Source organism: Lacerta agilis, chromosome 10 (genome assembly GCF_009819535.1).
Source record: "Lacerta agilis isolate rLacAgi1 chromosome 10, rLacAgi1.pri, whole genome shotgun sequence".
Classification (NCBI taxonomy): domain Eukaryota; kingdom Metazoa; phylum Chordata; class Lepidosauria; order Squamata; family Lacertidae; genus Lacerta; species Lacerta agilis.
The window spans coordinates 20065933-20079778 of record NC_046321.1 but is presented as its reverse complement, the minus strand read 5'-3'; the positions used below and the strand labels follow the sequence as shown (position 1 = coordinate 20079778).

General features: G+C 46.7%; 1 protein-coding gene across 2 annotated transcripts in view; it reads left to right on the top strand.

Annotated features, from left to right (window-relative positions):
• CREB3L2 (cAMP responsive element binding protein 3 like 2) overlaps window positions 1–13188 on the top strand; it is a 72064-nt gene extending 58876 nt beyond the window's left edge. For both annotated transcript variants that reach the window (XM_033162020.1, XM_033162019.1), the window contains exons 7-12: window positions 474–532; window positions 1568–1636; window positions 9664–9763; window positions 10856–10982; window positions 11170–11395; window positions 13083–13188. In XM_033162020.1, the coding sequence (XP_033017911.1) occupies window positions 474–532; window positions 1568–1636; window positions 9664–9763; window positions 10856–10982; window positions 11170–11395; window positions 13083–13158 (657 nt within the window). In that variant the 3' untranslated portion in view covers window positions 13159–13188. The remainder of the gene's footprint in view (window positions 1–473; window positions 533–1567; window positions 1637–9663; window positions 9764–10855; window positions 10983–11169; window positions 11396–13082) is intronic.
• The last annotated feature ends 658 nt before the right edge of the window (window positions 13189–13846 follow it).

Below are 13846 nucleotides of genomic sequence, written 5' to 3'. Positions count from 1 at the left end.
GACTTCAGAACACCCCTGTGATGTAGGTTAGGCTGAAAACAACTAGCTCAACATCCAAGCTAAGTGAGGATTTGGGCCCAGGTCTCCCTGGTTGCAGTCTGAAATTTTAACCCCTTTGATTACACCCTTGCTCTCTGGTATGAAGCTGGGCACCCTTCTGTGGACAGTGAGGAGCTGGAGTGGCATGGGCAACACTCCAGTGTGACATGAGGTGAAAGACAGTGTACTTTCCCCCTTCAAAATGATGGTTTATTCATATGCAAGCATGCACAGATTAAAAACCTGATATAATAGATAGATAGGTTGGCAATGGCTTGTATGATTGATTAACAACCCTAAAAACAGCCAACAAGGGTGACACGCTTTTACAGCTTAAAACTGAAGTTGCTTTCCTTATCCATTCCTGAGTTCTAATTCTTCTTTTAGTTATGGCCTGTTAGGTGTGTAATTGGTGCTTTGCATTTCTCCTGTAGATCTCTGCCCAGGAGAGCAGGAGGAAAAAGAAAGAATACATGGACAGCTTGGAGAAAAAGTAAGCTTGCCAGAAATGACCCGTACAAGAGAAAGTTTCATCCTGGAATGCAGAATCCCAGCCTCCCCATTCCATTCCCTCTCCTGCCTGGTTTTCTGTTCCCATTCTTTCCCAAGAAACAGTCAGCCAGCCAGCATTCCATGGTGACTTTAGCATGTTACGTCCTCATGGGGCTGTTTGCGGACACCCACCCACACCCTGTTCCTTTTTCTGCAAATGCTTGGGGTTCCCCCAAGGCTGCTGCTGCTGCTTCCCTCATGTGCCTGGGTGTTGCTTTTTTTTTTGGCTTCATAAGCAACAGCGCTCACAGCCTGAACGTTGGAAATAGAGGGAAATATAGCAAGATTGTGGACTGTGGGAGGGGTAGACAAAATGGAGGCTTCATAACATAGAGCAGTTGTTGTTTTTAATGCAGGGACTCCTATCTTTGGCTGAAATGATCTCTCTGGGATAACAAGCTCAGAGAGACCCCTTCACTGAGGCCCTGGAGAGCTGCTGCCTTTCAGAATAGGGTAGAAGGGCCAGTGGCATGACTCTGCTCAAGCCAGATTTATATTCTCAAAGTGTTTATTTTGGATGCCAGCAAGGAACCAACATGGCCACAAAGCCTTGGAGCTGTGCGTGTTTCACATGCCCCCTCGTGGCTGCTCATGGAAATACTACTATTGCTAGCACAAGAAAACAAGCTATAGCTGTCCAGAACTCGGAGGTATCATTGCAGCCCTGTCATGGTCTGAAATACCTACGCTCAGAACAGAATTTGGTGCGGAATAAGCTGCTGAGATTATTTCCTTCTCTTGCTCCAGCGTCTTGGCATCTCCTCCTCCAGCGTGCAGTGCGACTCTTGCTTACAAAATTGATGCACACACTCTTGCCATGGTGGCAAGGGAGAGTCACCTTTTTCTGAATTAAAGGATTGTGACAGATCTCTGTCTGCTTACTAACAGCAGTTCAGAAAGCATATCCCACTTTGGTTGTTCCATCCCAACTGAGGGAATAGCTTAACCTTTCTTTCTTTGTCTGCTTGTTCCCAAGGGTCGAGTGCTGCTCAAATGAGAACAGTGAGCTTCGCAAGAAGGTAGAAGTTCTGGAGAACACAAACAGGTGAGTTATAAAGCACTCTGGTCCACAACCAACACTTCTGCTATGTTTTGGACAGAAGCGGCTGGCCATATTCTGGCTTGAGAGCAGTACATGTGAAAAGGATCTAGGAGTCTTGGTAGACCATAAACTTGACATGAGTCAACAGTGTGATGCAGCAGCTAAAAAAGCCAATGCAATTCTGGGCTGCATCAATAGGAGTATAGCGTCTAGATCAAGGGAAGTAATAGTACCACTATATTCTGCTCTCCTGGAATACTGTGTCCAGTTCTGGGCACCACAGTTCAAGAAGGATACTGACAAGCTGGAACGTGTCCAGAGGAGGGCAAAAAAAATAGTCAAAGGCCTGGAAACAATGCCTTATGAGGAACGGCTTAGGGAGCTGGGTATGTTTAGCCTGGAGAAGAGAAGGTTAAGGGGTGATATGATAGCCATGTTCAAATATATAAAAGGATGTCATATAGAGGAGGGAGAAAGGTTGTTCTCTGCTGCTCCCGAGAAGTGGACACGGGGCAATGGATTCAAACTACAAGAAAGAAGAGTCCACCTAAACATTAGGAAGAACTTCCTGACAGTGAGAGCTGTTCGGCAGTGGAATTTGCTACCAAGGAGTGTGGTGGTGTCTCCTTCTTTGGAGGTCTTTAAGCGGAGGCTTGACAGCCATCTGTCAGGAATGCTTGGATGGTGTTTCCTGCTTGGCAGGGGGTTGGACTGGATGGCCCTTGTGGTCTCTTCCAACTCTATGATTCTATATATTGACTCGCCAATTGCATGAGTAAGATTACAAGCTGGTAGTGGAATAAGAGCATAAGACGAACCCATCTAGTTCGGCATCCTGTTCTTACAGTGGCCAACCAGATGGCCTTGGGAAACCCCTAACAGGGCCTGTGTACAATAGCACTCTCCCCTCCTGTGATTCCCAGCAGCTGGTTTTCAGAAGCACAGAGCTCCCATCAGGGAAGGCACAACATAGCCTTCATGGCTAGCAGCCATTTATAGCTTTATTCTTCATGAATTTGTCTAACCCCTTTCAAAACCATCCAAGTTGTTTCCCACCACTATACCTAGCAGCAGTGAGTTCCACAAATTAACTTTGTGCCGTCTTAAAGAAGCACTTCCTTTCGTCTGAGCTAAATCTCTCTAGCATTCAGCTTCATTGAAATGGCTCTCAGTTCTAGTATCATGAGAAAGGGGAAAACAGTTCTATTTACCTGCTTTCTTCATACCATGCAAAATTTTATACAACTGTCGTATCAGGCCCTCGGCCACAGGGTGGGACGGGACATGCCCAGTTAATCTCTGTGATTTCCAGAAACTGATAACTCAGAGGTGTACAGCCTCTGAAAGTGGAATCAGAACTTCATGGGAGGATAAGAAGTTAGAAATTTCTTGAGTGAGGACGAGGATGTCAGTGACACCTTGCCCATGGTTAACTAATACACCAAACCTATTAAAACAAGGAGTCGCTCTCTAGTTCAGAAATATGGATTGTGTGTTAAACATATGGGCATATTGCTACCAATTATGTGGCAATTTGGGCAATACCGTCTGCACCTGCAGCTGGCAAGTGGCCAGTGCGGTGTTGCATATCAAGGAACTGACAGTGAGAAAGGAACGTGGTGTCAGGACCGAGCAAATCCCATCAATAACGTCTCTTCTCTTTCTGGATCATGCACCTGGGCTCTGTCAGCTTCCTGCACTGTGACGGACTAGGGTAGTGAATCTGACATACATATTTTTTGAAAAAACCACCCAGATAAAGGAATGTACTCACGCATTTGTTGGACGATATCGCTGGAGTGTGTGCCTGCATCTGGGAGCGGATTATCTCTTTGAGGATAAAGACCTAGAAGTGGTTTCCAAGTTTGACTGGCACTTAGTGTGTATTGTTAATTGGATGGCAAGCATTCCGAATCTCTGGATCTCATACCGCGGAGGCAGCCCTGGAGTTTAGAAAGCATCTCCCACACACGGCTTTTGTGCTCTTGAAGGCAGAACGGCATGTTGCCATAACAAACTCAGCTCCTCTTACCCAAGTTCATGGTTATGGTATGGGGACAGAAGAGGCATTTGTAACGCCTTGCAGATTGTAGGCTTACAGGTGGGGGTGCTTAACCATTCTTGCACCCATTGATTATACCTTGCAAAGCACCTTCCTTTTTGTCAGTTTCCCCCTATGCTGAACCTTTTCTTTTGTGCAACCTGTCTGGGACAGGAGAACAATTAAAAATGGCCCAGATGACTGGGGAGAAGGATCAAGCACTATCTACCTGCTGGTTAGGAGGAGCCATATTGCAACAGTAGAATACATGGCATAGTATGCCGACAGGTTCAATTCCTGTCACCTCTAGCTAAGAATGGATCAGCTGGTGAAAATAATAATAATAATAATAATAATAATAATAATAATAATAATAATAATAATATTTTATTTTATTTTATTTTATTTTATTTTATTTTATTTTATTTTATTTTATTTTATTTATACATACATACACACATACATACATACATACCATTCTGGGCGGCTTCCAACAGAATGTTAAAATACAATAATCTATTAAACATTAAAAGCTTCCCTAAACAGGGCTGCTTAGAGATGTCTTCTAAAAGTCTGGTAGTTGTTTTTCTCTTTGACATCTGGTAGGAGGGTGTTCCACAGGGCAGGTGCCACTACCGAGAAGGCCCTCTGCCTAGTTCCCTGTAATTTGGCTTCTTGTAGCGAGGGAACCGCCAGAAGGCCCTCGGCACTGGACCTCAGTGTCCAGGCAGAACGATGGGGGTGGAGACGCTCCTTCAGGTATACTGGACCGAGGCCGTTTAGGGCTTTAAAGGTCAGCACCAACACTTTGAATTGTGCTCAGAAGAACCCCAGCCTGAGTCCCTACAGAGCCACTGTCAGCCAGACAAGGCAAAGCTGGGCTAGACAGATGAGTATAGTGTGCCCTGGTAGACGAAGGCAGCTTCCTGTCTTTCTCAGCTGTAGCTCAGGGTTGAGGAACGTGTGGTCCTCTAGATGATGTTGGATTCGGACTTCCATTGCCCCCAGCCAGCATGGTTGATGGGATCAACAGTCTAGCATAGTCTGCAAGGCTACAGGTTTCCCACTCTTGCTATATAGCTGATAGTGCTTCCTTGAAAAACTTGTTGAAAGGCATTGAACCTTAACATTCCTCATCTGTATTGAGAAGGTATGGCCTTGTTTGGGTTTCTAAGCAACATTTTGACTCTAGCTGCAGTAGTTTTGAATTTGGTTGGATGAAGATAATGAATAACGGCCGTATTTAACAAACCCGCCACGCTAGCAAAAGTCAGTGCATGGAATGGGAATTTGTCTACCAGTGTGTATTCTGCACAGTCTCCAAATTTGCTCTTGAGGGTTGAAGGACCCCAAAAAGAGATTTAGGGAACACACAGGGAGGGAGGAGATGGGGGAAAGGTTCAATTGTGCAAGGAAAATCATTGCACTGATACAACCTTGACCTTAGCGCTGGGTTGAATGCAAGCCATTATCTTTTGTGGATTTAAGTTGAGAATAAACTGTTCCCTTCCTCTAGTTTTTGCAAAAGGGTTTTTTAATTGAAGCTTTGTAATTTGTTGGTTTGCTTACATTGAACAGATTAATAATCAGTAAAAAGATAGGTGATATTTTTTATTTCACTGACTGGCCATCCTAATATTTTTAAATTTAATATTTGGATTGGAGTTTGCTGCTTCAGATGTCTTGCAAGTGAACCTTCCTTCAGCTCCATTTGCATTAAAATAGCATAAATATGCTTTTGAGATTTTTACCATCTTTGGTCAACTGAGATATGCTTATCTATTTTCATCCCCAGTCTCATCAGTGTTTGACAATATGTTACATGATAAAATCTGCAAAAATCTGTATTCTTCTAGCAATGGCAGCATCCAATATAAGTGACTTGGTTTGTTCTGCGGTGTCTTTGGTCCTTTCTGTGTGCAAAAAAAATTGATTGGCCAAGAATGCACTCAGCCCTCCATCCAAAAAGAAATTTAGCTACTCTTGCTCTCCATTTGCAATTGGCATTTGATACACTTGGGATTGCTGCAGATGTGCATGGCTGGGCAAATAGCCCAGCACGGGTTTTTCTCCTTTATTTTTTCTTTTGCAAATATGTTGGTGTCAAGTCCTTTTGAAGGGGCTGTTGCTGGGATGCTGCACATTTAGGCTGTCCAAGGAAAGTACTTGCAAGTTAATTGAGAGGAAACCATTCGGGACTGGCTGTTTAAGATGGAGTTGCTGGCAGAATGAAATTGATCTGATACATTTTCCAGCATTCCTATTAAACAGATTGCCTCTTAAGATTATGGTTTTGAGACTTAATTGGACATTTCCTTGTTGATGTGCCAGTGTCCTTTTTCTGGTTGTTAACTAAATTTAATAGTAAACCTGCCTTTTAAAGGGTCTCTTTCTCTGTGTAAAGGGGGCTTCGGAAAGCGAGTTGTAGAAATGCCATAATTGACTGGTGCACAGTGGTACCTTGGTTCTTGAACAGCTTAGTTGCCAGACAAATTAGCTCCTGAACGCTGCAAACCTGGAAGTAAGTGTTCTGGTTTGTGAATTCCTTCTATGGATGGGCTAGTAGATTGAGTCATCCCATTTATCCACACAACAACCCTGTTAAGCTAGGCCAAGAATAACTGGCCAAAGGCCAGCCAGTGAACTTCTGAAACTGGGTCACCTCAGTTGTGATCATGAATTCTGTCCTGCAGGCTACACTCCTCTGGTTTGTTGACTGTCAGTCTTTGGAGCGGGGGGGGTGGGGTGGGGGCTGTCTGTAGTCTTCACTTTGCACCTCATGGCCTCCACACCCTTGGGGCACAATGAAAAAAGAAAGCTAAATGGAAGGCAGGAGGCAAAGCTGTGAAATGGCTGAGCCCTTACTGGCCAGGGAAGTGCAAATGTGTGTGCGTGCGCATGCGTGCGCACACACATACACCCTGCTTTGGAGAAGGCAGTTCTTTAATTGAATTGCACCCACTAAGTGTGTCAGACAAAGATTGCCATTTCTTTCAGCATCAGGGTTCCTGTTTTATGCTCTCAACCTTTTCTCCTCCCCCCCCCGCCCACTTCTTTGAGCTATGCATGTACTTGCTTCACCAAAACCGTTGTGGATTTTAGTAAGATGCACTGCTGGAGCCCCTTAGTGTATCATCTACTCTTCCCCCTTTAACTTTTTAAATGGCTTTTTCTCACTCAGCCTACCCCTTCCATTTTCAGTAGATAGCTGCCAAAATGAATTGTTTTCAGTAAACTGAAGAGTGTCTTTTCTCTTTCAGATGAGCGAGGCTTTTGACTTTGATTTATTCCCCTAGCACCACCCTTTTTATATCCAAATGAAGCGTTCAAGTTTGAAAGAAGTTTTATCCTGAGTTGTAAAGTAGCCATAACCAGGCACATGAGCTGCTCACCTCAGTCTCTTCTTGTTATTCCTTGGGCCCTTCCCCTCTCCTGCCACCTGATCCTTTCCAACCCGGAGATGCAAGGGCTTAAACCTGGAATCTCCTGCGTTCAAAGCACATGCTGATCCAGTGAGCTATGCCTCTGAATACCAGTTCCTGGGAATCACAGGTGGGGAGAGAGTTGTTTTGCTCAAGTCCTGTTTTAAAAGGCTTCCCACAGGCATCTGGTTGGCCACTGCGAGAACAGGATGCTGCTGGCCTGATCCTCCTCTTATATTCCTATTCACCACAGTGCACATAGGAAGATGACTTCAGCTGAATCAGAGCTGTGTAGACTGGGTCTAGCCCAGTACTGTTGACACCAGCTCTCCAGGGTTTCTCAGCCCTGCCTATGGGGTGTCCACTTTTGGGCTGGCCTGGAAAACTGGGAATTATTTGCGGTCCTGCCGCCGCACCACCACCACAGTCCTCTTGGGAAAGGGCAGAATCTCACCTCTGACTTTGCCCTGAGCATTGGAGGCAAAGTCAGAAGAGACTCTGTCTCTTTCCCAAGAGTCAGGACTGGCTGAGAGGGAGAATTGGCACCGGGTGATGCTAGATGATGGATGGGATACTTGCCAAGAGGGCAGAAAGAGCGATCCCCGCGGTGAACGCGGCAAGCGTATTTGTGGAACCTTTTCTCCTCTGCTTTCAATTACATGGTGGCAGCTTCCCATCTCCATGGGGTTTCTGCAACTCAAGCACAACAGAGTGTGCAACAGAGCCCTAGTTCTGGCTTCTGTATAAAGAGAAAAGCTGCTTCAGAGGAATGTTGAGCAGAGATGTGTCAGGGTCTCTTGTCCCCTTCTCCAGCCAGCATTTTGCCACTCCTAACAAAGTACATAAGATCAGGCCAGTGACCCATCAAGTCCAGCATCCTGTTCTCACAGTGGCCAACCAGATGCCTGTGAGAAACCTGTTAGCAGGACCCGAGTACAGGAGCACTCTCTCCTCCTGCAGTTTCCAGCAACACCCTGCCCACATGGGCTTCAAAACAGAGAGAGGGATGCTTGCATAGGTGTGTGTAAGCATGAGTGATTTGGTTCTGTGAAATGGCAGCTAGGGAATGGATTCAACACTGCATTCCCTCACTACTTTTCTGCTCAAAGTATGCATTCACAATTTCATTCAGAAAAGGCACCTAAATTTTACAAAATAGCTGGCTGCAGGTGAGCCGATTTTTTTTAGGGCAGAGGTTAATTAATAATTTTAAGAAAGAGTTCTGGTCCACATAGATCTCTGGTGGGAGCATTGGGAGTCCTAATTTAAGGCTGAACTTCTCAAGTCCTTGAATTCATTCAGACCCTAATTAGAGAGGTGCTTGGTTGTTGTTGGTTTTTTTTTTTTTAAATAAAACAGGCAAATCTACATTTGGCTATAAAGGCACCTCTGAAGACGTATTTTGTAACTTGAGCATGTAAAGAAAGATTGGACTGAAGTGTGTAGAAGAGGGTTGGGGAATGTGTGCAGCTGGACTCCCAAGTCCCATCAGCTCCAAGCAACATGGCCAATTGTTAGGGATAATTCAGTGACCTCTGCAGGGTCACAGGTTGCCCATCCATGGTGTAGAATATTATTCATGCAGCTTGAAAACATGTATGTTTGTTTTCCATGTGAGTAAAACTATAGGGCCTCAGGCTGCCAGATAAAGTGTGCAGTTTTTTGTTTTGTTTTTGTTTTTACTTTTTAAAGTGGTTTGTTGTGGCAGGTCAACAGAGAGAGCTTTGGCCCACTCGTAATTGCTCAAACCCAAATTGCTGGCACACACTTAAATCCCTCTCACAGAAGAGTGACAATCCGGAGGCACCCAGAGACAGTTGAGGACTGAAGTGCTCGGTTGCCCTAGCACAGGGGGCGGGGACCTGTGGCCCCCCGTATGCTGCTGACCTACAACTCCCATGAGCCCCAGTCAATGTAGCCAGTGGTCGAGGGTGATTGGAGTTGTAGTTAAGCAGCATCTGGAGGGCCATAGGTTCTCCACACCTGCCCTAGGACAACCAATCTTCTTTTAAAAAGAATCTTGACTTTTGCAGGTAGGAAAGTGATGGGGAAATCCCCTGAAAAGTGTGGATGATTAATGGGGAGGTTTCATGATTAATGGGTTTTCAAAGGCATCAGGTTGGCCACTGTGGGAACAGGGTGCTGTGGGCCATAGGCCTGATCCAGGAGGCTCTTCCTATGTTCTTACAAACACCCTGTGACCAGATCAGGATGGATGCTCCTTCTCTTGCAACCTAGTCTCAGACTAATCGGGATGCATGCTCAAGAAAGGCCGGACATAGTTTAACCTCCATGTAAGCTTTGTGCAAGGTAGTAGGAATGAATGCTCAATGAACAGGTTGTCTGGAGGAGCCCTCTGCTCTGAACAGGTTCAACCCATCTAGCGCCCCAGAAGAAGAAACAGTCCTCTGTGTGTTCTGGGCGCGTGCCTCTTCATTGGCAGGCCCAACAAATCTCGAAGCGTTGTATGAATACGACAGAACGTAAGGGCAAAGAATAAGAGTGGTGCATGAAATGCAGAATCCCAGACCAACACATGTTGATTTCCGCTGCTCTCCATCTTTCAGAACACTCCTGCAGCAACTGCAGAGGCTCCAAGCCATGGTGGCCGGCAAAGTGTCTCGCTCGTGCAAAGCTGCCGGCACACAAACGGGGACCTGCCTCATGGTGAGTCCTGCCTATTCCTTTTCTCCTTAGGTCCCTTCCCTGGGCCACCAATGGGTCACATTGTTTAGCTGGAACTGGATCATGGTGTGGCGCAGGGGCAGGGAACCATTTTAAGCCCAGGGGCCACATGTCAGCGGTGGGCTATGCCAAAGGGGGAAGTGTGTAGAGCAACAAATGCAAATTTTTAACTTCTGCACAGTGGGCTAGCCCCAAAACAACAATCTCAGATCTCCTATATGCTTTTCTCTCTCCCCAATACGATAGGTTCCGCCTAACATAAAAAGCCCCCTGCACTTCTCATCTCAAGCTGAAAAGTGCTTCTTCCTGATGTGCTAGCTTTCTTTGCCCAGCGAGCATTCAACCATGCAATTCCCTCGGCAGCACTGCAAAGTCATATTCTCCCCAGAGACCTGTGTCGTCTGCTTCTAGGCTGGCTTTATTTGGCAGCCGAAAACTGAAATGTGCATCTCTCTCTCACCGCCCCCCCCCCGGTCCTTGCTGTTTGAATCCAACAGGGGCAATTTGGTGTTGTTTTTGTTTTTTAAACAGCCGTCCCTGTATCCACCAGTCAAGCCCCCACTTTGAGCTCCTGTTAATTTCCCCCTTCCTGCCTGAGCTTTTTCCTCTTCCAACATGTCCTGTCAGGCTGCTTCTTAAACTCACGGTTGTGTGTGCCTGTTGAGTCGCGAGGAGCCTGGGAAGTGCCCACTGCGATGTTATGAAACAACATTGAAATTCATGTCACAGCCTAGTCTAGCCAAGATGGATTTCCTACCTTTTTTGAGTTTTGCGAGTAAGTAGCTCGGCTGAGCGGAATGGCTGCAGAGCTTCCAGCATTGCCATACTAATGTGGAACGTCTCTCCTTCTGTGGAGCTGAATCTGGATTGCATCTGCGCTCCTAGTTTCAAGCATCCTGTCTCATGATTAATGCAACCTGCGGAAGGAAATCACCTCTGAACCACACATCATTTTCTTGGTTTTGATATTGCTCTGTATTTGATGTTTGAGCTGTAAGACTTTATTGCTGTTCGTTGGCTCAAGTATAACTGAGTCTCTGTGTCTTTCCTCCAACCTCCCCCCTCCCTTGCCAGGTGGTGGTTTTATGCTTCGCAATAATTTTTGGCAGCTTTTCCCAAAGTTACGGTCCCACGTCCTCCATCACAAAGGCAGTGCTACCATCCCAGCATTCCACGCCAGAGTCATATACAGCCTCTATAGGTGAGTGAGCATCTCTCTCGTAGTTCTGCAGTTACTCGATTTCCAAAAGGAGAGGGAGCTACGATTTGCCTCTGCCCTAAGGAGCTATATCTCCTAAAGAACTGACATAAGGGGATTTGCATTGCATTTTGTGCCCAAAATGGTTTCTGTTCTTCGTCCCCTCTTCCTCCTGCCTGTTTCTGTACAGTGAGGTCAAGGAGTCTGCTGACTTATGAGGGGCCTCCTCACCCGCTGGAGGAACAGCACTTCTCAGATCTCAGCAACAGCTGGGACAGGCACCTGGAGGCCTCCAAGCACTCAGCCCTGCCTTCAGAATCCGTGTCCAGGTCACCACACGACCAAGTCACAGAGATCATGATAGCCAACGAAACGAGGCTAGAGAAGTCATTGCTGGTGGAGTTTCAGCAGCACAGGTAGGTGGGTGACTAGGCAGTGGAGGGCATGGGCTGGTTGGACACAGAGGAATGGTGGGAGGAACCAGCTAGGGAACTTCCAAGGGAAGAAGTCTTAGAGCCTGGGGAGTGGTTGTGGTACCAGAATGAGTGGTCAGGGGGAGGAGACTGGGAAGAGGAGGTGTCGGAAGCTGAAGAGGTAGCAGGATTTAATGAGCAGGAAGAGTTTCTGGCAGAGAGAAGTCCAGAATAAGAGGCAGAAGTGGAAGCAGGAGAGGAGGTAGGCCAAGGGGCAGAAATGAATCAGGCTGGTGCAGAGTCACAGGTGTTCCTGCTGCCACAAACTGCCCTCCCCACTGTCTCCCAGAACCAGAAGAGGGCTGAAATGGGCAGAACAACATCAGGCTTCACGCAGGCGCAGTCTCTGATTCCTTGGGAAAAGCCATGGAGAGGAGGGGACCTAGACGGCTGTGAGGAAGCAGGGACTTTCAGTCTCAGCAACTGAATTTCATGGAGGAAGACCACCAGGAATGAGCTGCTGTGCTCATTAGGCCTGATCCTCAGCCAAGTCTGTGGAAATGGTGTTTTTCCTAATAAGGAGTAAACTCCAACTTAGAATGGTGTGATTACTGCTTCTATGACAGTGGATAAGGGTGTGGGGAGGACAGGACCCACATCTCCCAAAGCCCCCCTTTTTTAACCTTTTACTGTTCTGGATGAGCTCTCAAAAGCTTATTGCAGAATTTTCCTCATACTAAGTCAGACCATTGAGCAGCGGCCCATCTAACTCAGTATTCCCTACGCTGACTGGCAGCAATACTCCTGAATTTCAGACAGGAAGTCCTTCCCGGAGGTGCCAGGGATTGAACCTGGGACCTTCTGCATGCAAAGCAGATGTTCTGCGACTGAGCCACAGCCCTTGCCCAGGTGATGCCTGCTGAATGGGCTCTGGTTAATTAGAGGGTGGATTTCAGCTGAACACGAGAAGAAACTTCTTAAGGGTAAACACTGTTCAGCAATGGAAAGGCATGGTGGGGTCCCCTTGCAGAGGCTGGACAGTCATCTGTCGGGAATGTTCTGGGTGTAACTTTCTAGATTGGGGTAGCCAACATAGAGCTCTCTCCAGATGTTGTTGGACTCCAGTTCCCATCAGCCCCCACAGGAATGGGTAATGGCCAGGGACGGTGGCAGTTGCGGTCCAGCAACTTTTGGAGCACATCAGGTGGCTACCTCCATTTCCAGTGATGCATTCACAATGGCATCGCAGGCATCGCTTAGGAGAACAAGGGCTCCTTCCTTTTCTCTTGTGCAGGTGGAAACGGTGGAGATGGCACTGGTATTAAAAATAGTTGTGCATTAAAAAAAATGAAAAACACTGCCTGATTAATTGGAGATGCCTTTTCCATTTTTCGGGGATGCATCTAACCAAGTAAATGACTAAGCGTTTTAAGCCCCGGATCGTGCGGCATTCTTTGCATTCAGAAGGTCCCAGGTGCCAGATCTTGGCATCTCCAGTTCAAAATGGTTTTAGGGAGCAAGACTGGCAGGAAGGCTGCCACAGATCTTTCCGCTGTGCAGCAGAGCTCATGCTTGCATTGTGTAAATTGCCACGGCTGCTGATGAGAGCAATGGGGAAAGTAGCCTGCACTGCGATTTTGGGTTTCTGCTTTGTAGTAATGCCACTTCTTCTCCTACCTTTGCTTTACAGAGTCAGCTCAGAGCTGGATGCAAACGAAACTCTGAAGATTGTCGAAATTGACAGAAGAGTTAACGCTACATCTTGAGATGAAAATAAAAAAAGGGATTCCCTCCCACCCTTTCTCTTTCTTCCAACCGAAGGTCTGAGGAACTTGTCTCTGCCAGTGAATCCAAAGGGCAAGAGGAAAGTGCCTGGCTGATTTTCTGCACTGGATTGGGAAGAAGTGGCTCTGGCCTCTGTAGTCCGTGTTCTTTTCTCCCCTTCTCTCCCCACCCCCAGCCTCCGACTCGCACTACTCAGTTTGCCTTTCTGCTTCTACAACCAAGGGGAAGAATGGAAGGAGAGCTTGTTGATGGGAGTAGGCGGCAGAGTGGAGGTGCAGAAGGGATAACTTAGGCAGTCCCCGCCATCACCACAAAAATGACAAGATGCCTTGTTTCGGGTCTCTTAAACGGTAACAAAACGTGTAAAAGTGGTTTAATGACTTACAGAGGGTTTTCTGGATTCATCCAAGATCAGCCTCCCCTGATTAGGTGACTCTTGACACCATCATTTTATTCCTTTCTACAGGGAAATGTCACCATGGGGTGGCAAACATGTCTCTTACGCTTCCCTGGTAATTTGTCCTGGACCATTTCCGCCCCCCCCCCCCCGGCCCCCATTGTGCAATAGAAATGCAACCACAAGGAAGGCACTTCCTTTTGATTTTTTTACCTTAGTGGTGAAAATGGGCAGGAATTGATCAGTTAATAGAGGTCTGGCAAAACTTTATG